This window comes from Phalacrocorax carbo, chromosome 14 (assembly GCF_963921805.1).
Source record: "Phalacrocorax carbo chromosome 14, bPhaCar2.1, whole genome shotgun sequence".
NCBI lineage: Eukaryota > Metazoa > Chordata > Aves > Suliformes > Phalacrocoracidae > Phalacrocorax > Phalacrocorax carbo.
The window spans coordinates 220,321-244,045 of NC_087526.1; the positions used below are offsets into that span (position 1 = coordinate 220,321).

General features: G+C 43.1%; 1 protein-coding gene across 2 annotated transcripts in view; it reads right to left on the minus strand.

Annotated features, from left to right (window-relative positions):
• PREX1 (phosphatidylinositol-3,4,5-trisphosphate dependent Rac exchange factor 1) overlaps positions 1 to 22,820 on the minus strand; it is a 178,082-nt gene extending 155,262 nt beyond the window's left edge. For both annotated transcript variants that reach the window (XM_064465159.1, XM_064465158.1), the window contains exon 1: positions 22,460 to 22,820. In XM_064465159.1, coding sequence (XP_064321229.1) covers positions 22,460 to 22,615 — 156 coding nt within the window. In that variant the 5' untranslated portion in view covers positions 22,616 to 22,820. The remainder of the gene's footprint in view (positions 1 to 22,459) is intronic.
• Positions 22,821 to 23,725: the final 905 nt, after the last annotated feature.

Below are 23,725 nucleotides of genomic sequence, written 5' to 3' on the forward strand. Positions count from 1 at the left end.
TTGAAAATGGTCTGGTGATTTATACCTTTGAGAATCCAGGCAGAAAAAACATGCTGTTATTCTTTTGACCCAAGTGACTAGCCAGAAACATGAGGGTTTTGCACATTGTTCTCAGTAGAAGGAGAAAATTCTTAATCAAGTTAGGTGATTTTGCATATCTACAATATACAAAGAGGTGAAAAAACCCCTGTGTTCCTCGTATATATCAGGTATCAGTAGTCTGACAGTCATGTCACAAATTTATGTTGCTGTCTTTTGGATACTAAGATGGTTTAAATCCAGCTGGGTTTTTTTCAGGTAAGAATGAAATAGAAAAAGGGAGGGAGTTTTAGGAAACATTCTGAATTTAATATGTAAGCCAGCTCAATTAAAGAGATTTTGGCTAATGATATACAAGGTGAGAGCTTCAAAACATGATATATGGGTTGCCACAACATCTTCTGGTCACCGTATTTGCAGGACATATTTGAAATCAGAAAGAAAAAAAATTACCTGGCAAAATGGATGATCTAGGCAATAATTCCACATGATTAATCTAGCCGAATGTGAAACATCCACCCAGTGTCACAGGATGTCGTCTACGGTACCCCTTCATACCCCTGGTAACAGCATCATAGAACTGGATTCCACGTTCTGACTTTGGGTAAATTTGCAGTTCCGAGATTACTTTTGTTTCACTTGTTTTACTATTTTTAAAAAAATCCACACTTTTTATGTGTCTTTTGGGATTTGTTCCGCTTTTAAGTATGGTTGGCTTTTGGAGACGTTAGCTTAGTAAGCCACTCTAAACAAGTTACCCTAAGTCACATTTACCTTGCAAAGGACTGGAGTGATTTAGGACTGCACTACCCCTTCTGCTTGGTTACCACTTCGCTGCTGGAAGTTACTGTGCCTGCTCTTAGCCAGTGGGAGGTACCCCTTCGATTCAGCATAGCGTCAGCCAGGTTCATTCGAGGCACCAAACGAACACTTCAAACTAAACTCCCTAACTTTTCACTAAGATATATTAAAGAGCCCTCACAAATTTCAGTAAAACCAAAAGGATAAGGGTTATGAATAGACAAAGTAAGGTTAGAGGAAATAATCAGACAGGAAAGTTGCCCCAAAGCAACTTAAAAAGCCTTTGACTAATTCTTCTCCACTACTTAAAGTCAAAGCATGAAGGAAATCAGGACTACGAGAGACCGGAATTCCATCCTGCACACCAAGGCAGGCGCACAGTATCTTTTACACCTCTGACAGCTGTCTCATTCATTCTCAACAAGAACTAGTTTCAGACATTTCACAACATTCCCTTTATCTATTCCACTGCTTCATTATCCTGACTTTTTGAAAGCGTCCCCTAATTTTCTCAGTTGCTGCAATTTAAACCTGTTACTATTTCTCCTATCAACTATGGATACAGAGAAGAGTTTACTCCTTTCTTCTCAGCAACCATTTCAGCCCGAGCAATCCAAATTCATTCAAATTTTGATTTAGAACATTCCTGTTGTTCTTTTCTGGATAACAACAACTTGGGAAGCTTGTACACAAAACTAGACATTGTCCTGTTAAGGAAAGAACTTCAATAATAAAATGAATAATTTAAAATTTCTTTCAATTTTAGCCATACATTTATTAGTTATGCCTGATTTTTAACAGTACCAGATTAATTCAAAGAGCTTTCAAGAATTTGGTCATTCTTGCTTTATAGCCCATTAATCTTTTTCCCATGTCCACACTGCCCCTCATAGCCTTCCTCATCCTCATATGACGATGACTGTCACGAATACAGATAAACAAAAAAAGAAGAGTATGTTACTCAGCTGTTTATTCAGTAAACATTATGATCACCATGCTAATTTTCTAAGGAGCAGAGCCAAGGCTGCATACCCCAACTAGCACAATGTCCAAGCAGTACATTCTGGGTGGCAAATCCAGACAGGGAAACACAGATTGGCTCCCTGCTCTTGTATACGAACACTTGGGGTTTGCACACAGGAAAGGGTATGAATTAGTATGTCGGACAAATGGCATTTCAGTTTCTTCTCATGCTAACGGCTCTTCAGTTGCTTTTTAAGGAAAAAAGTAGATCTCAGTTCCTGAGTCTTCTGATCAGATTTTTTAGTCTTTTCCGTCCCTTTTAAAAAAAATCCTTTCTTCTACTTCTCTTCCAGGGCATGCCTACTCTTGGCTTTGCTGTAAGCTCATCTGTTCTTCAACAAAGCAAGCTATCACCCAGAAATGAAGAGAAATGCTTTCTTGTTGCTCCCTCATACCCAGCCCTTGGAGCAATCATGTTATTCTGTTTGAGTTATTTCTGCCTCTGAAGAACTGCTGGCCTCCGTTTCCTCCACCCATTTGTAGATTCCATTTTTTCATTTTAAAATTCAGAGCAGCAGGGATTGAAGTGATTCTGTACCTCTCTGACCTTTTATTTAATGGAAGATTTACATAGTCATATATGAAAGAATAGCAAATCTTTTTTTTTTTTAATTTTCATTTGTTTTGTTGAAGAAACAGCCACTGCAACTGGAGAATTCAAGACCTGGAAAGAAGATATGAGCTGCTGAGGAGAAGCATCATCATCTAATATTTAGCACCACACTCTTTATGCATGAATATCCTCCATAACTCACTCCAGACTCTGCCAAGATTGCCAGCTCATGCATGCTTTAACAGTTGGTACCACACATCAATAGGTTATACATTTGGAGTTATGACTGCTGCGTAAACTCATCAAGACTCCACTTGAAACAGTAATAGCCAAGAATTCACCACCAAGAAACAAGAATTCCATAATTCTGCTATAGTCTAGAAGGTACATCCCATAACAAATAGGCAAAGTGTGTATGTGGTGTGGGAGGAACTATCCTGACACACGTTTTAGAAACTAAAACCAAAACCATATAGGAAGTAGGAAACTGCTCCAAACTAGCAGCAGTTTACTGCCAAATGAGATGTTTAGGCGGGATGGTACTAGTATTCCAGCCAGATCCCATCTTTCACTCTTCCTAGGTAGTAAGCAGGTTGCAGTACCTTCATGCTGCCGGGTGTGCAAACCCCAGGCCCTGGGACTTGCACACAACACCTCATTTTGTGCAGGTACAAACCTTACTGAACCTAACAATCTCTTCCCTCTTCTGTTGTGTATTCACTGCTTACTGCACAGAAAACCAATTTCAGAGGTGTTTTATAAATATTACCACTCCTATTTTTGTAATACTGCCTGCGAAATTAAGTTTTTACACATACACACAGACTATGAATTCAGCTGAATCTGAAATACGTCAGAGACATTTTTCTAATCTGTTCTCTTACCATCTTTACATTTTTGCATATGTAGTTCCTTTATGAGTAAAATGACTGAGAACCTTTACATGAAGGAAGAAAAATGATACTTTATTTCTCAGCAGTTCACACCCTTCTGTATATCATCTTGAAGGTTAATGTAAAGTACTAAAGTCACTTTGAAAATAATTATTTTGTACTATCATCGCCATAAGGACACCTCCAAGGAGAGCTGGCAAGTGAACAATAAAGGCAGAAGAACCCAAGAAAAAGCAGGGGTTTGTGCAAATAACACCAAAAATAACAAAATACCTGCCCCATAGCTCTGAAAATTAAGTTAACTTTTCAGCATTATCCCATGATCTTGAATCAGGAGACCTCTATACAGTTACTTTCCTCAAGTTCTGGACCCATGAAAACTTTCCTAATTGATGGTATCTGAGATTGAAAACTTTTCTATCTTTGTCTCATACTAAGCCTTCCCTGCCCATACCCATATCTCTACAAGAAGAGATAGAACACATGAAGAACTGGCATGGCATGGTTACTCTCCATCTCTCTCCTGAAATATGTTCTGCCTGAAACCAATGAGAACTTCTTCATTGGATATGAAATTCTGGTACGCACAACATGCGCTCCTCACATAGACCTCACTTCAGTGCTGATTAAAGGAAGACACGGAGAGAGAACTTGCTATACGATTTCATTGCATATTGGGACTTCGCTCTACATTTGAAACTAATCTGAAATTGATATACACTCCTGCAAACTCCACCACCAAGGGCAAAGTGTGAGAAAAGGATTGCCTCACTGGGTACAAAGTCCCATTTTTAGAAGAGTGCTGTTAAGGAGATCCACATATCATGAAGCATCAAACCTTTTTCTTCCAGGTACTCCTAAGTCAGTCACCCCTGTGGAGAGGCATCCCAGAATCCTGACAGCATCACAGAACCTCATATGAAGTAGTTTGTGCTAGAAATAACGCTGGATGTCTCTAAATCGGAGGGACATTCCTGGTGGATGGTGTTGTGCATCCTATCCAAAAGCTTCTTAGGGCAGCAGAGTTGCCCCAGAAAAACAGGGAGGTTTGACAACAGAACATCATGTTACCAAGACACACAACATACAGGGAGATTTGTAAGTAGTTCATGTCACTGCCTGGTGTTTAGACTGCTGGGAAAGAGAGACTTTTTTTCCTTTACAAAAAGATTTTTATAATGATGAGTGAAGACAGAAATTATTAATTTAGCCAAATTCCACTTAAATGCACATTAGAACAGACAGGTCATACATCTCTAAATGAGAAGCTTTGCAATGAAAAGATCGTGAGGTTTCTGTCACTAGTGCCACAGCTGGTGTATTGTTAGTCAGAAAGAAGTACACTCAAGCCCAAATTACTCCCCACATACAAAAAAGGAAAAACCCAACCCCTAGGGAATTTGTTTTCACTTCAACTGAAAGTCTCAATCCTTTTGTCCAATTCCACCAGCTCAGCTGAAACTTGCTTACACAGCAAATATAAGAAAATAACCTAAGCCTAGAAAACAGAAGCAGATTAAGACAGCACATGTTTCTCTTCCTCCTCTGAAACTGTCACTTGGATATCATCTGTATTTAACACTTCTTTACTCCAAAAATCAAACTCTAGTCTTATGGTGGAGGTTTATTGCAGATGACTTAGGTGACCAGCAAAGGGTTGGAAGAGCCATCAGAGATCAGTCTAGATGCAAGCAGTTCTACACAGCAAGGCCATGCCTGAGCTCTTCTACCCTCACACAGTTCAAATAAAACCAATATCCATAGCATACTGTCAGCCAGCCCAGGTACACAGCACCAGCTCATACCTCCAACAGAGCTCTGGCAAATACTGTGTTTGAAAGCACCCAGGTATCTCCCCCACCACTTTCCTAGTGTTCACTATGTCTAAAGCATATGTGGCAAAACAGGCAAATGCCTAATCCTCAGCCACTCTAGCTGCCATCTATAAACTGTTAATTAACATGCATTTGAGCTAAGGACCATGACTCTCATTTGCAAACTGATTTAAATGAGACAGCCGAAGCAATTATTGTCCTCTACACTCTGTTCCTTCCTCTCCTGAAGTTTACACCTCTATCTGAGACAAGGCCACACAGAATGTGCATTTCTTGCTTAAGCACTGCCTTCCACAACTCAGCATTTAAGCATTTTAACAAGCCACTGCAGCCTTTTGTCTGCATCTATACATTAAGCTGTAAACTATAGCAGCTGAGGACAGAAACCCCAGACATCCATTCATACCATGGGGCTTCAACTTCTACCAATGTGACAGAGTGAACAGACATGGTGATAACTGTCAAGGTCACCCCACTTAAACATGCTTACAAACATAAATCAAAGCCCTAAGAGCAGCAAATCTGACTGATTTCCACCAATTGGAGGATTATGAAGCAGGGATTCCAAGACAATGGCATATCATATACAGTGGTGTTTCAAATTGTTTCCAATGGCCAGAAAATACTGAAATTATAATCCCAAAGTATCCACAGTATTAATGTTGTGTTCTGCTCTGCATCAGCCAGTGCCAGTGAACCTTCGTGTGTCCACCTCCTTTGAGCGATGCAACAGTGTCACTTCCCTGCTCCAGCAGGAGGTCTAAGGAGGCTGAAAACACTACGTTCTTTCCTCTCCTTCCCCTTGGACATATGTACCTCCACCCCATCTCAAACTGCTGGAGTGGGGCAGAATAGAAATATATGTGGGGACAACCAAGAATTTGTGATGTGGGAAACAGGAGGTGCAGGAGGTGAAGGGACACTGAAATGAGTGGAATGGAAAAAAACAGTCTAACACCACCTTGGACTACAGTACCCATCATTCTAGGTGTCTCAAGCATAAGTCTTGGCTTTCTAGAAAGATCACATCAGCTGGGGAAAGTAGAAAGGGGGAAAGAGAAAAGGAAAGTAGTGTTCCTATGAGGGCATTACTCCACCTCTCCCCAAACCACTCTCCCTCAAAATCTCACCAATCTCTTATTCAAAAGGTTCAACAGTATCATGATTTGCAGAGATATGCTACTGTTCTTATTTCGATACTGTGTTAGTTTGAACAAGTCAGTAGCGGTCTCTGACAGTCAAAACTAGTGAACAAAAGTTTTTATGTGAAAATAAGGAGAATAAGGACAACACCCAACAAGGGTGCTGACTGGAGATACATCTTCAAAATTAATGATGAGCAGGCAGCTGAAGCCTTGGAAGATCGGAAGTGTGCCGAGAGGTGGAAAACAAAAATAAACCCTCCTGTCCCAAAGGACAGGTTTGTGCAGTGAATTTCAGGATTCAACTACTTCCTTAATTTGCCTTCAAACTTCAAGTCTGAATCTTGGAGCTAAAAAATTACAGAGGAATAAACTTCCCTTCTGTGTCACCTCCAAAGTTCCAGCTCCTCACCAAAAAATCAAGAAGTGCAGGGAAGCCACACAAGTGACACGTTCTATATACTGACTTTTGTAACCAAACTTTTTCTAAATCATTCCTTGGATTCAGTTTGGCCTTAGTTTTATGTCACTGCAACAGACTGGCTTTTCCTAGTGAACACAGGGGCAGCACCAGCAGTAGGTTCAAACCACTGGCATTTTCATTTCTGTCTTTTACACCCTTTGTGTTCAATGTGTGCTTGATTGCGGAACTCAGGCTTGTACTTGCTGCTTTAAAAAGTACTTCTGCATAGTGTTGAGAAGAGTTAGTTTCAGCAGCTAACACATACACAAGCAGACTAGGCAAGTGTGAAACAACCAGATGTCTGAGTGTTTGCACTTGCACTTGCTGAGATTCTAGCATAAGCACAACTGTTCAGACAACTGACACTGAGTAATTCCGAGACATAACATAGCTTCTTTATTTACATTTTTATTACTCACTGAGAGAAATGGGAAGCTGCTGACTAGCAATTCCCGAAGAGCCAAGACTTAGATGCTACATCGTATGTTCATATAGGACTACAGCAGGAAAAAACTCTCATACCGTAGGCTCTTGCATCCAGTAGAGGTACTCCCAGAATGGAAAGGTGTTAATGCCTCCCATCCCCATTGATTCTTGGTCTGTGCACAGAGATTGTCAATACTGCTTCTGGCTATGCCCAGGAGTCCCCCTGGAACTGATCTAAGACCACCAATTCATCAAGCACTCACTGCCAAGCATCTATCAGCTGGCTTCCAGAGACTGAACTAAATTAAATTTTTTGTTGCACTTTCTCCACAAAAAAAGATGTAGCGCTTGTATGACATCTTTTATTCTGCTTTTTCTCCTAAAAGAGGTAAGGAAGGAAGAGCAGATATTTAGCTTCAGTTGCTGGCTCTATTAGTTACTTCCCCTGCAATGTTTGGACAAGTCATTTTGCCTTTCTTTGCCTCAGTTTCTTCATCTGCTAAATATAGATAAAAGTTTGTTTTGAGATAATACAACCAAAACAAGTGCTGCATAAACACAGACTAGTACCTTTATTCTTAATGCACTTCAAAGCAAAATTGTATTTTCTAAGTAAAACAGCCTGACACTTTTCTTTCCACTGGGTTAAGATGGTTTTTGTTACTGTGCTACTCCAGCAGCTCACCCAGAACCACATTAAAAGAGAACTGATGTCATGCAGCCTTGCCTCCAAACACACACCACCTGGACATAGCAACTGCTGCCACTGCAATTTAATTCTTGCTTGCTGATTGCAAATTTCAGTTCCTCTGGTTGTGTGCTGTCAAAATTTTGATTCATACTTTACTTTCCAAATATTGTGGCTTTTCTTGTGCAACTGCTTAGGAAAGATGCATTGGCCTCTATTGTGCAAAAGGATTTCTTATGACACATGCATATACACTGCAGACACAGTATAACAGATGAAACCAATCAAGAGGCTGGCTGTTCCTCCTAGCTTTATTTTATGTCAAAATGCATATTAAGCTGTTTTTAAATGGGGAAGGAAACAGAGGTCAGAGTAAAATTCCCAGATGTACCTTACTGTTTATGATGTTCATGTTCTATACAGAGAAAATGCTGATACTGCAAGGTGATAGGCACCTGCTAGAACAGGCTGAACTTTCCCAGCTCCTCCTGGTTTCAACAGCCCACAGGATAAAGTCCATAGATACAGCAGAATCCTCACAAAGCACTCTAGCAGACGTAATGCAAAACAGAATGTCATCCCAAGTAATTTTTCATTTTCCCTTTTCCTCTGCTACCCAGTGTAACTATAAAAAAACTTCCAGCACCCTTCACCAGCCAATACATCCATAAAGCAAAGTTTAATCAGCTTGATCTGCTCACCACATCAGAATCAAAATGCAGCTGAGTACATTAAATATTTAAAGAAAGAGAGGCTTACCACTTGAAATAAAGAGGGAAATATGAATTTCTCCAGGGAATGTTTTGCTCACTGAGTAAAAAGTAAGAAAGCTTTGCCCCATTTGGCAAACATACAAAAAACCCAAACCCAATCAACAATGAAAACCAAAGCAAAGTAATAAAAGCGGTGCAGTTTTTCATCTATAACAGGAACTGCCCCCAGCTGATTTTTTCAGAGAACCACCATAGTTGGTAAATAGTGAAAGACTATGTAGCAATGTAGTATGTCTGCAATGACCTGTTCTAATTCCAGGAGTACTGATATGTCATTCTTTTTTACTTCTTCCATTCATCTAGAACCAACACTCTTTCCAATTGCATCTAGTTCAAAAGCCTTGACTATACCTTAAATTTATTGGTACGTTTTTATTTCTAAATGCTTTTTACTCTTGTTCCCTAACTTTTAAGTGCAGTTACTCTGGCAAATACTACTTGTAAGTACTGAACAGAGGAAGAGGAATGCACAGAAGTAAAAAAAAAAAAAAAACAACAAGCCATGCATGCAGTAGGATTCTGTCCTTGTGCAATGGCTTTGCCATCCACTGCAAGGGAAAGCAATGGTAAATCAAGAATGTGGGTGCAATGCAAAGGCCAGAGGACTGAATGCAGCAGAATTCTAGAAATTCAGCAGTGGCAAAGCTGGAGGTCTGACTCGGCAAAAAGCCCAGCAAAACAGACCACAACACTAGATGCACTGGATTTTGTGCGCCCTGTAACATTTAATGACTCAGTTAAAAACTCCAGTGGTACTTTTGTCTTGTATAAATAGCTTAATTGGTAAATCTCACTTTTCAACTGTACCACGCAAAACAATACTCTTTGGTCCATGTAGCCTGAAGATTATTCTTTACTGACAAGTTCTCAGAACACATTCTCCTCCCATGTGAGCGAAACACTTGTGCCAATGCAAAGAAGGAGGCATGCATTTTCAACAGGGATAGTTTCACATGTAAAGCTTTAAGAGCTGACAAAGGAGCCAAACTCTGGGAAATGTGTCTTCCCAATATCTCTCTTTTTTTCCTGTTGGGGGATCATGCCTCTGATAAGTGAATGCTCATAGCCAACTCACTTCTGCACCTCCCTTTGGAAGTCTTCCCCCGCTGTTCTCCCCTTTTCTGTGTCTTGTCAACACCTTCTCCTCACAAACAGATGCTTCCCATCTAAGCCAGCAACACAACAGACACAGAACCTCCAGCACCCAGAGGGATACGAGCTAAAAAATTACATGCAAGTGTCCAGTGATTATCATTTGAAGCCTTTGATTTTCCACAATAAAAAGAGAAGTAAAACAGAAATGAGCAAGCAGCACTTCATGTAAAGGACCAAAGGGCTTTCAGTCTACAATATCTCAGCTCACAACTGTTAGCAATGACACTCAGAATTAGGTAATTAACATCCGGTTCCTTTCACACTGTCATCAAATAGTCCCCACCCATTCAAACTGTGTTTCCTTTCTGTCTCCTCCTCCACAGATCAAGAAACTAGACAACTTCAAGTAATGAGGACAACAGAGTCAGTAATAACAAAAAATTGAAGGAAGGCTGACAAAACATGTTTCCAACAGTCTGGCCTGGCACCTAGAAATTTCACATAAAGCATCGCAAAGAAACCCATCTGCACCAGCCACCAACACAGGAAAGCTAGCACTGGGTCTGGGTGCCCGCTCTGCCACAGGCATCGCTGTTCTACCAGAGCCAGATCCTGGCGTGTGCCACAGCCTGGGGTGCGACCTCAGGCTATGCCTACATTAGTAAGCTAACAGTGCCAGGACACAGGCCTGAGCCTTGCAAGTCTGTTAGAGAACTGTTAGAATATTGCCTGGCACCCCTTGGCCCAGGCCTACTACCATTCTCCTAAACTATTCTTAGACAAGGTGGCAGAGTTAGGATGGGCCAAGGACCGTTCCCAACAGGCAGCCACAACGCAGCCATCCTATTCTGAGACTCAAGAGTTCAGCGGCACAAGACAAGACCAGCTCATGCCAATTGGCCGCGGGGCCAGAGAATGAAGCCTGGCACTGTTTTGCTTACAGCATTTGTAGCCTAAGCCTCTTGCTTAGCAATACAGGGCATTAAACACTGATCAGATCTAAAAAGACAAACTTTTGCCTCCATGCCTTCTCCTCTGTGACCTACATATTAAATAGCACACAGCCTACTCATATATACCTACATTAGGCTTCTCCATTGTTCCCACAACCACCTGGATTCTGTTTAAGAATCAGGTTTCAGAGTCAAACATTTTAACAGGTCAAAAGTTTTACAACCTTCTGTTATTGCCCCTTCAAACAAAATGAAAGGGGCTTCTTTAGCCACCTAGTGATGAGGTTAACAGCAAATGGCTCCCTGCGAGGTGATGAATTCAAAGCAGTCATCAGATTAGACAGAAAGTCCCATGGGACCAGAAACTTTGCTGTGTAGCTAAAACCCGCCCACCTATCTGAGATAAGAACTCACTAAAATGCAAGTTCTTATCAGGAGTCTGTCCCCAAAGCAGAGCCCTCCACCAGTGACACAGGACACTGAATATCAGGGACCTCGTCTCATCGTCAGCTTCCTCAGCCTCCAGAATAATCCCCAAACACAACCTTTTATGTCCTCCCCTCTTTCCTGACATGTATTTCCCCCATGTATCCCATGCTGGGTTGACCCAAGTTACTCAAACCACGCTAGGATGCCAGAAGCATGAGCAGGCAAAACTTTCAAGACAAAAGTGTTATCACTGAAGTGATTTACTGTAGATAAGAAAATGCATAAGATGTGGATGATGTTGTTAGGCTTTTTAAAATCTAAGCCCATTCTATCACATACAAAGGCGGTTAACATCTGACAGCTATCCAGTAAAATGAGTCTCCCGGGTTCAAAGCTGTTTAATAAATTGCTCAGATCACAAAGACAAGCAGCACTCCTTGGTGGCAACCTCAGCAGCCAGGGTCACCAGTTGCAAAGGACTAGGCTAGCCTCTCTCTTTAAAAGTGGTCCACTCAGGGGTGAGCAGTATGACCTTTCCGCAATCAATATTTGCTCATTCTGACACATCAGGAAAAGACACATTAGCAGAAAGAACGTGGTTCTGGTTATCACTGGTAGTGACACTGCTTCACAATTAAATCAGCAGCCTAATTTGTGCAAGTTGAACTCCTAGCCCAATCAAATCAAGTTTCACACCCAAAACAGAGCCAAGCAGTTCCTAATATATGCTTGAAGGAACCCTGAAAATGTTGGCCCTAACACTTAGGCAATGACAACTAAACAACTGACAAATCCACAGGGAATATATAATCAGCATCCTGCATCTTAGTGTGTTTGCTACTTTTTTTTTTTTAAGAAAAAAAACCTGGAAGTGTATTACTGGACCAACTAAATTATGACTAGTCCACAAAGATTTTTACTGACTAAAAGACAGTGCTTGTTAAAAAAAAAAGTGGTTTGGGAACCAACAGATTAACCTGTTGGCACAAGAACTGACCACAAGCAAAACCAGAAGTATGAAATGAAAGTCAGGCTGAGAATGGTCACAAAATTTACCCCATGAGTCATGAAACATCAGATAAGTTGCAGCAAGGTATTATTGTATGGCTGATATGCTTCAATAAAAATAATTATGGCAATGGAATAGTAATGAGATTTATCCAATATCTTTACATGAACATAAAGGTACCCTTATCTCAGTTCCGCAGTCCCATCACCTCAGTAATCACCCTAATCTTTAAATAATGAAGGTGTCAAAATCTATTGCCCTCTCTGCAACTCAGAGATATCTGACATGAAATTGCAGCTCTTACCAGAACTGTAGGAAGTCATATTTCCAGCCAGTTTGTGACAAATTCTCATGCTAACAGCACTGGGTGAAAAAGCAGGTGGGCTTTCATACATAAGCACCATGATACCCATAATGGTCAATACCTGTCTTTCTGTCACTAGGTTTCAAGGAGCCACTCAGAGCTCCCATTCAGCTTTGGGCAATCACTATCTCATGGCTTGACATATGGCTATCAGCTGTGTAAGCAAAGAGTTATTCTTCTAAGGAGGAGGGCTCATTAGGAAGAGTGAAGGAATTGTTTTCTCACCACAGAGCTGGTTTTTCTTACTCTGGTCTCGAGATCTGCAGTTCAAAGGGAGCCAAGGCCTCTTCAGATGTTCAGACGAGTGGCTTCTACAGAAGGGTGAAGGAGAGCGCATATACAGGAGTCAGGCATTTCAGTCCAGATAACTACCCTGAGGTTCTCTTCCAGTACAGATCTACTTCAGTTCTGAATATCTGCTACAGCTTGACTCAATCGTATGTGCAGAAAGCAGTGTTAAAGCTTTAACCAGGTTTGGCTAGGCAATCAAACAGAAGTCTTCATCTACAACAACATTTAAATCTAAGACTTTGCTCAGGTCTCAGGCACTCTGTTAGTGCAAACCTCAGTCCAAGGCGCAGTTTGTGATCCAGCAGGGAAAAGCAGTGAAAGGTAGCATTCAATCTCTGTATGAGAGATGGCTTTGCATGAATTGCGTTGCTCCGCAATGAAGTCTCTGTAGCTGACTAAGAAATTACATTGTTGCATATTTCAAATCTTTCTCTTGCCTCTAGCTGTTAAAGGCTGAGAATGCTGCAGTCATTCCCACTGCTAAACGGGAACTCTTCAAAATAGGTAATTTTGATAAGATAGTGATGCTTCCAGTCCATCCTTCAAAGAGACAGAACCAGCCGCTTCAGCACAAGTTGAAAACAGAACGCAAAATATTGAGACAGAAACGGAGACAAAAAGGGAGGCAAGGGAGGAGTGGATTGAAGCCACCCTAACAAAGGAGGAAACAGCAGCCTCCCTACGCCACAAGTCCGACCCTACTTTTTATGTCCTTAATTCAAACAGCCTTAATGCACTTTGAAACAGCATCACCTTTGGTTGCACTAATCAAGGGATCATCTGTCAATTCAGAGCATTTAATGGAAATACTGCTGCGTAAACATGGATTAAGTGTTCCACCACAATACAAAGACAATGGTAATAAGCAGCAGCATTAGTGAACAACACACGGTTTCATGCCGTCTAAAGCACAAAACAAAAGGGCCTGGCTGCAAGACATCTGCAAAGAAACCTTGCCATGTAGCCAGACAAATGGGGAGATAACCATTCAGGACCATTTCGAAGATTTCATCCACAAACAGGTTTCTGCAATCATGGAAATTGCTATTTGCAAATGAAGAAAAATGTCCACAAACTAGCTGAGTCTACAGAATATATTTCTATTTCCTAATTTCAAGAGTATCTCAAAAAAGGAGATTAAATGCAAGAGACTTGAAAATCTTGCCACACGGAAGGCCTGGTCCAACATGATCTGAGAGGTCAAAGAAGGTTTCTGCAAAGCTTTATCATTAAATCCCCATTTTGTGCAAGAAAACTGACAGTAGTCTTTGCAGATAATGAAGGCCTAGGGGATAAGCAGATATATGCTGGTCAGCAGTACTTTCTCTGGTGGTGACCAGTATAGACTACCATTGCACAGTAATTTCAAGCATCACCAAAGTTAAAACATACATTACCATTTACATCCTAAAACACACTACAACTGTGCAAGGCCTTTACCGAGAAAACACCCATTGCAGGCTGAAAACAAAAACAACAGAGAAGGGATTCTACAGCTGGAAAGAAGAGGGAATTCCACACATAGCCCCTTATATTTTCTTGCAGGTGCCTGAAGGAAACAATAGGCAGGCAACAGAAATAAGTAATTTCTCAAAAGCTTCATCTGGCATGGGCTCATCTGGATGCCTGCAGGCAGACACGGCACTTGGGAGATGCTGCTTTTTCAGGGCTCAGCTACCCTCTCAGAGCGGGATGCCTCTGGGACTGCCAGGATCCGAACACAGGAAAGCTGGCTTGAAAACACGTCACTCTTCCCCTTACGGAGGGTTCAGTGTTGCCCTTCCAAGGTGCCTCCCAGAAGTCTAAATACTAGGTTGCTTTCTTAAGGCTCCCGTGCTATGATAACACTTCTTACAATGTAAGAAAACAAAAAAAAAAAAAAAGAAGAAAGGGTGAAGTAATCATTCCCTCACTGTCCTGCTAAAGCCTTGGGAGTGTCTCATGCCTGCGTTTTGGGCACAAGGTTCAAGAAACGGATAGATTTAAGAATTCAGATAATAGCACAGGAATTATCAGAGGTAAACTTAAATAGTTTTTGAGGAAAAAGTTAACTAATTTGACAATTTAGTCTGAAACAAAATGTGAAAACATGCATAAAATACTTAAGGGACTGATGCAAAGAGAAAGAGATCACCTCTGTGCATGCCACAAAAAAGATTAGATGTTATGTTAGGCATTAGTAAGACACTTCCAATAATAAGGACGTCTAAACATCAGGATAAACCATCAGAAATTAACTCCTTTCAGATCAGAACACGATGGGACGGTTTGTCAAGATCCTCTCCAAGACTATTTTTCATGATCCTATGATACAATGTAAAATTGCAGAACCACACTTCCTATTCCTACAAAGCAGTACTCCTGCCTACGGCACAAACACTGTGCGACCTAGGAAGTGAAAAGTTAGCAAAGCTTTCAAACTTTTTCTCTTCCTATATTTAGGGACGAAGGAGCTCCCGCAATGGGTATCAGTCTGATTCCTGCAAAAAACAGCCAAAAATTGTAATATCAAACATCCATTCAGCTGTGGGTGGAGCAACTCATTCAATTTCTGCTATCTGTGACACTTATTTCACTTTTTGATCCACTTGCCCTTTCCCACTGAAGCCCAGCGTCTCTGCCCCTCCCGTATACTTACTCAGCTCCCAGACTGCTATTGCAAGTGAGTTTTGTTGCAGAGGCACCAGCGTGGCTCTGGGAAAGCACAGGGCAGCCAACCTCTCCCCCCGCCCCAGAGATCATGACACATGCTCAGACAACAACTGGCATCCCTGAAGTGAGAGGGAGGGACAAATGGCAAAAGGGCTGATTGATGATATCAGTGCAATTGAGAGGAGGGAGAGATACAGAGCCAGAGTCAGGTCAAACACCTCATCCTGAAGGGTGTAATAAGACCAAAGTAGGTCTGAGATGAAGGATAACAAGGGTTGGATGCACACCAAGCTGGAACAAGCTAAGGGAAGCATAGAGAAAGGAGTTTTAGATCTCACCTGTGTGGCAATAAACTGGTGAAACTACATAGGGGATTTATTGATATTTTCTCATTGTGGAGAATCTGTGAGAGTGCAAAAAGAACTACAGAGCTTCACTCATATGAAAAATCTGCTGTACTCCTCTATACCTTTGATTTGTAAAGCCTCACTGCAAAAGGCATGGGCTGGTCACACAATCTTCCAAGTGAAAAATTAAGCTCAGACACGCATCTCAGAGCAGAAGAGAATCTGGCAATTCTGTATCCTCCATCCCTGCTCTTAGACCTGTAGCTTGTAAACAGGGCTCTGCAGACCACAGGCTCATATGAATACATATTTTCAGAGCCTTCACTTTGTTTTGCTTTACTGTTTTTCACTTCTGCTTCACTTTTTACATCCAGACTGTTTTCTTCACATTCTCTCTTTGTATCCAGAGCAAAAGAACTTTTTAATCTGTTTGCATTTCAGCCTTTAGCACCTAATTTTGCACTACATTTAGTTGGAATAGAAAACTCTACTGGCAGAATTGCCAGCCCCAAATATTTAAGAGTCATAACACAAGCCCCTAAGAACTCATAAGCATTTATGTTTTGCTCATCTTATATCTTCAAACTTTGCTTTACAACCAGGAGGGCTACAAACATGCTATTTAAAATGAAAGCTTTGATCTTCCTCAGTGTCAGGAACTTGGCTTTTAAGAAAAATGCCCCGTGTTTTTAAGACTTAACAGTCGAAAATCTTGATCATTCGCAATCATACAACTGGCTATAGGTGAGCGCATGTGACTAATTGACCAAAACAACAGAACAGCAAAGCTAATTTAGATTACTTCCAAACAAATTTCCTTTTCCATCTCCTTCCTCTCCCTAATTGCTCTTTTCGCTGTCTCATAATAAAGGAGCAACATTACCCAAACCATATGGTTCACCTTCCAGAATCAGAGTTTATCTGTATCTACTGAAGATGAAACATGCAGAAAACAGGGTAGGACAGGAAACCACACCTCACAGCTGAGACAAATGGTCTGTTTGCTACTCTATCTGAGCACCAGAGCCCTAATCTTAGATGCAAACAAGATTGTGAAATATGAAAAGGAAAAAAAAAAAGGTCTGTGATGCTTATCATATTTCAAGTTGGGTGGAGTGCAAAATCCAGAGATACTAGATCAATTACAGCTACAAAGCAAGCAAGAAAAGGGAGCATAACATAAATATTTTCAGTCTGTAGGATGTGGGTTAATTTATCTGATGGCATGTGTCCTAACGTAATGTATTTATACATTTGATGTCTTCATATAAAAATAAAGGATGGCATAATATTAAAACCTAAAAATAGTCCTGGTACAACTACTTATCCAACTTGATACCTATCTGATAAGGACAGTTCAACTTCCATACTGTTTGCATGCCTACACAGAGAACACAGCAATTGCTCAAGCTAAAAGTACATCCTGTCATTCTGACGCTAAAATTTACGAGTTAGTGGTTTGTCTTTGGAAAGATGGGAACACAATGCGGAGAACAATTTGGCTTTATATACTCGCCATTACCTAAGTTATGGGAGCAGCATGTGCAGGTTAGAGATACGCATTCAGTAAAATGAACTGGATGCAAAATCAGGATGGCAAAAAAAAACCCACGCATGCAAGAAAACACATATCTTTGCAATCTAGTATATTGGATAATTACTACACTTTCACATGTAATTTGTATGATTATATCTACAAACTGGTAAACCAAACCTTTAAATACTGACATCTAACTGTTGTCTACCCAACAGTCCATCTATTTTTAGAATGAGTATGTCTGAAATTGCTCAGGGCTCCTGTGTCTCCTTACCTGATGGGTTGTCTTCACCTACTGCAGTATTAGTATCACAGATTTGACTGGGATTCTGTGGAATGACCATGCAGCATTCAAACCAACCACAACGTTTTTCTCAATGAATTCTCTGTGACTTTTCCTTACAGGTTGGCAACACAGGCAAGAACAGATACATAGAGAATGGGTAAGCCTAAGGGCTGCAACGTGCACGTATTGCATCTCAGTACCCAAAGACTCTGCTGTCAGCCACATGTTCGTGTGCAAGACCGCATGCCACCAGACAGATGCTTTGAATTTACCTGACTGGTCACTCAAAATAAATTATCACCTGGTTTAATTTTGTCACATAGAAAAGAAATATTTACAAGATCACATATAAAATGTAAACATTTCTGCATATGTTGCAGAGAGTTAAAAGAGGCCAAAGGCAGGCAAAGGATTAATTGAATCTTGAAGTCTGGAGACTGAAAATCCTTATGGTTTATGATCTCACCAGAGACTTAGAACAGAATTATCTGCCTTTATCTCTTTGAAGTTTATCTTACTCCATCAGTAACTTTTAGTAAAGTTCAATTAGCTTCTGACAATTTTCCACTTTGCTTCTTATTTGATCAGTAGTTCTTTAATGACGTTGGCAGCAGTGTATTTTCATCCATTCCCTGTAGTTTTCCGTGCTGCTTAAAAGGTTTGGTGGTGTAGTGAGCCTTTATTACTAAAGTTATTAATATAACTGCATAACTGCAGTATTTTCTATTAATGCTCCTGATTTACACAGCATTTCTTCAAGGAGGATTCCATATTTTGCAACATCATACCTGCCTAATAAAACGTCAGATAAGATAGGACACAATACAGCATGCGCATATTCATAATTAAATCAATAACGTCACATCATCAGCTGTGAGCTGGTAGAAAAGAGTTTGCCCTCTCTCAGCATGGTAACTCCTCATTTTGAGTCTTAATCTAGGAAAAGTATGACTATCAAAATAATTATATGGGTATCATATCTGTATTGTATTACCACTTAATATAAAATCCAGACTGTTAAAAAAAAATAAATGGTTATATCCCTTGGAATTGATCATCTCTTCTTGTGAGACCTGGAACAAACCACAGAAAAGCTACTGGGTTTCATTCTCTCCCCAGTTCTGACACATAATACTGTAACACGACCTATCAGCCAGATTACCAGAAACTAAACAGGAGCAAAACTGACTAGGAATGCCTTCTTGTGTCCAAAATTCAATGGAATGAAAATGTTACAAACATCCACAGTGAAAAATTAACTGTATGTATTGAACCTAACAGACTAATTGAGCTGTAGTGGCACGGGACACCTAAGTTAAATTTGCAGATATAACTCTTGTTGTCAGAATTACTTGAGGTATGAAACATAACAGATTATGGAGACTGAATTTTATTTAAATAGGTAAACACCTGGAGCATTTTTATTAAATGAGTACAAAACTCACAGCCAGATGTTGTTCTTCACGGTGACTAACACAGTTTTTATTGTGAGAAAAGAGTACTCCACGTTCTGTAACTTTAATGATACCCACTTTGTTCATCTATGGAAGCAAAATAAGGACCACAATCTTTTAGGCAAAGCAAATTAGGATTGAGTTCTTATGTTTATACCAAACCTACTTTCCCTGCAGCTTAATGAGAGACGGTTTCTAAGCATACAGTAAAGAAAAGGAAACCTTTCCTTTAACATGGTCACCTCTTAGCCTTCTAAAGAAGACCAAAATACTCTTAATAAATCAAAGTTAGTTTGATTTATTTGCAAATCTATAACACCAAATACTGAATTCTTTTACTTTACCAGGCAAGACAGGAAGCTGCTGCTAGCAAGCAACCTCAGTGCTGTGAATAAACCCATAGAATTCAGTTGTTTGCTTTTTATAACACTGTTTATTGAGAATACTTAATGAGGACTAGGGCTTCAATGGCTAATATTTAACAAAGAGCACAAATTCCCTAACCTTTTTCTAAAGTACAACTGTCCCATTCCTCTTCGAGAAAACTCACTCTGACAATAGAGATGAGATTTAGCGTTCCTTTATTTACCAAAGCTACTGAAATTTCTTAAGCAAAGGAACTCGTACCCTGCAGATCTCTCCTCTCATGTTTGACAGGAACAAGTTTCCATAAGATCTGGCAACTGCAGCTGCCCTGCACAGAGGAACTGCAGTCTTTTCTCTACTACGGTCAAAATTGCTTCTGCAACATATGGATGTATAATCAATTTCAGTACCATTCACAATATAAAACCACCCCCCTAACATCACCCAACCACATTTGAGTGTTAACTAGCTGCCTTACCCCAGAAAGTGTAATAGTTCTCATTTATTTTGCACTGGCTAAGTGCTACTCACACAGAACGTGAGATGGTAAGAAAGAGACCCATGGGGCAGGAGGAGCAGCTCCTACGCAGTAACATCAGAGCACTCAAAAACAGATTAATGGGAGTGAAGTGGACTTCACTTGTGAGACCCAAGTAGATTTGAGAATTCAGGGTCCCAGTGCTACAGCATTCCTTTTATTAGTGTCATAAGGCAAAGCTTTTACCCTATGACTGCCTGTAATTCCATGACCATATAGATGATACTATCCTTGCATGTCATGTCAGCTGTCCAACGTGGGAAGCAGGGCAGAATTCTTTCCTTTGTGATATCTTATTAGAAGGTATTAAGTTATGGCCATCCACCAAATTTAGGCAGAAAGTATTTCTTACTCCAAATTTTATTTTTAAAAATTTCAACCCACTACTGCTCTTTTTACTCTCACATACCGCAGTAGAGCCTCATTCTCCTTTCTTTGGTGCTAACACCATTCAGCTATCTGAATGCAGTTGTATAGAGGTTCAGCCCATGAGAACTAGGTCAATAATTGCAGAAACTGTCATTATGTTAGGACACCACTTGAACATTTGACACATGCTTACAGTTAAGCCTGTGTGTGAATGCTCTTCTAGACCAAAGCCTAGAGATAGGAAAGATCCTACCTATCCCTCAGTGCTTTATTCAAATGTAATCACCAAAACACAAACTCCGGGGTGGGGGGGAAGCTGCACTGTCAGAATCAACCCCTGAAGATAACACTACAGGCAATCTACACCTAGCATCTAGTAACAAAGTTGACTGAGAAGGGCTTTCTCACTGGCTGCAGTGCCATCCTGAGACCACAGCCAAGCGTACTCTGTCAGTATCTTCTCCTGCCACTACATAAAGCATATTACTCTCTACCGCTCTCATGAAAACTGCCAAGCTAATGAATACAAATAAAGATTTGTTTGGGTTTTTTTTAATATATGAAATTCCCATTAGTTAACACTGTGAACGTATTTAGCTGTAAGAACTGAAGCTAAAAATAAATGCAGCTTGAATCTACATTCCAGCCTGCAGCTGACAAAATCTCAAATTCAGTACTTAGGACAGAGGAGTTTTCTGAGGGTTTTTTGTTTTGTTTTGTCTGTAGGGTGGGGCACTTCTACCACTTGCAGCTTTTTTAAGAATCTCCTCACACTGAGACAGAATCCCGGTTCTAAAGTAAGCTAACTGGTACTTCAGTCAGAAGCCTGAAATTAAAGACTCTGAGTTCAACTAATTGAGAGAGAAAAGGAAGATTTAAGTAGAAACAAGTTCATAAGGAAACCACATCCTTTTCATTCATCTTTTATGCTAGAGAGTTTGCCACTTGGGTGAATCTGAAAAACACTAAAGACAAACTGATTTTAAAAAACAAACACACACTTTGCCAGAAAGACAAGTCAAAAAGAGTCCAGAATCTAAGTCAATTTAGATGAAATCAGGGTTTAGTACTCATCTAGCAAAACACCAGAAGGAACTTCTGCCCTGTCCACTCTTTTGGAAATCTCTGCAGAGACTTCCCTTGCTTTGATTCTTGATCTCTGTGTGATCAAACAGTTTATTCTTCTTCTTTTTTATGGCATATCTGTTATCTAGTAACTTTTACTGCAGGCTCTTCTAGTTATTCGCAGGAGTGTGGTGGTATGCTGATGAATTCCACATCTAGAGGCCTTATAGGAAAAAAGGAAATATCCAGATGGAGTTTTACTTCTGAACTAGCCCGTGGATAATTTCAGAGGGCGGGTATAATTGTCTCCACATGCACAGACACACCCGACCCAATCACATATTTATGTTTACCACTAAAGCAAAACACATATAATATTTATTTATAAATAACAGACAGTAAAGGTAGTTTCCAAGTGGGCGGAACAGCAACTTCTGAACGGCAACAACTGAAGGGACGAGGCATTTCTGGACCGGTCCCCGTCACCTCCCGGCGAGCCGGAGACACTCGCGTTCCCGCCCCGGCGGCCGCCGCACGGCCGGGCGCAGCGAGAGCCGCCCTCCGCCGCCCCGGAGGCGAGAGCGCGGTCGCTGACGGGCCCACGGCGGACCCTCGCCCATCCTCCCCCTCCGCCTCTCGGGCACAGGAGACCCCCCTCCGCGGAGCGGGCCCGCTCTGACCACGGCGGACCCTCGCCCATCCTCCCCCTCCGCCTCTCGGGCACAGGAGACCCCCCTCCGCGGAGCGGGCCCGCTCTGACCACGGCGGACCCTCGCCCATCCTCCCCCTCCGCCCCTCGGGCACAGGAGACCCCCCTCCGCGGAGCGGGCCCGCTCTGACCACGGCGGACCCTCGCCCATCCTCCCCCTCCGCCCCTCGGGCACAGGAGACCCCCCTCCGCGGAGCGGGCCCGGCCCCACGCACTTCCCACAAGTTGTGCCAAGGGCTGCCGCGGCGCCGAGACGCGCTCGCAGCCCCCGGCCCGCCGGGAGGAGCCGCTCCGCGCCGCCCGCTCGGCCCCACCAGTGCCCCTGAGGGGGCTTCGCTCGCGCCCCCGGCGCCGCTCACCGACTGCAGGAAGCGGAGGGTCCCCACATAGTCCCGCTCGGTGCTGAGGATCTCGTTGAGGACGCAGAGGCGGAGCCGCAGTTGGCGGTCGGTGTCCTTGGGGCAGCCGGCGGGCTCCGCGGCGCTCGGGGCGCCGGGCGGCGGCGGCGCCTCCATGGTGGCGGCCACGGGGCGAGGCGTTCCGCTTCCCCGCCGCTCTCCCCGGCCGCCTCAGGAGCCCCCCATGGCCGCGCAGCGCCCGGCGCGGCTGGGCGACGGCACCGCCTGGCGCCCCTCGGCCCTGCTTCGCCCGCGGCTGGAGGCGCTACAGGGGCCGGTCGCTGAGGGGAGCCCGGCCGCGGGACATGCCGCGGGAGGGGGGCGGCGCTGAATGAGGAGGGGAGGGGAGGGAAGGGAAGCCCCGGCAGTGGGGAAGAGGCGGGGGGGAGCGAGAGGCGGGCGGAGGGGGCGGGACGGGGAGGGGCGAAAGCGGCGGAGCCCGGCCCCGGGGGTCTGGCCGGGCCGGCGGCGGGCAGCGGCCTGGCGGGAGGGCGCGGGGAGGGGAGGGCAGGGCAGGGCAGGGCGTGGCGGGCAGGCGGCGGCGGCGGCGGCGTGGCGGGGCGCGGCGCGGCCTCGACCCTCCGCGCACCCCCCCCACACCTCACAGTCTGCACGCTCGCGCTGTCCCACGCCGCGCACCCGCACCCCCCCGCCCCCCGCTCCCTCGCACGGCCCCGCGCGCACCCCGCGCGCCCGCCGCCGCAGCACGGGGAGGTGCACGCGCCGCGGCGCCCTGCACCCACGCGACTCGCGCCCCGGCCCGCGGCCCTGCCCCCCCGGTGCTCAGGGGGCCGCGCGGACGCCGCTCGCACCCGCAGGGACCTGCGGGACCGCGCGCGCCACGGTGCGGACCATGTGCAGAAACAAACTACCGCAGGCTTCTGTGGCAGCAGGGGATAATATACGGCAAACGTAAGTGCTTCGGGGCGGTGAACCTCCAATGTGGTGTCCTTCACGTCGGTTGTAACTGCTCGTGCCAAGAGGGTCCAGGCGTAAACACGGGCAGGGGTGAACGGGGCAAACTGCACACAAAACCAGACCGAGTCCCGCAATTCCGCGCCGCTCCCACTGACTTCCAATGAGCTAACTTGGTTCGTACCAGTGGAGATTCTTTCCAAACATCTTCATTATGGGATAAGAAAGCTGCCAGGCTTTTGTCAGACTACCAGTACGTATTTATTTATTTATTTTAAGAAAAGAAGTTTCAAGAGGAAATTCTAAAAACAT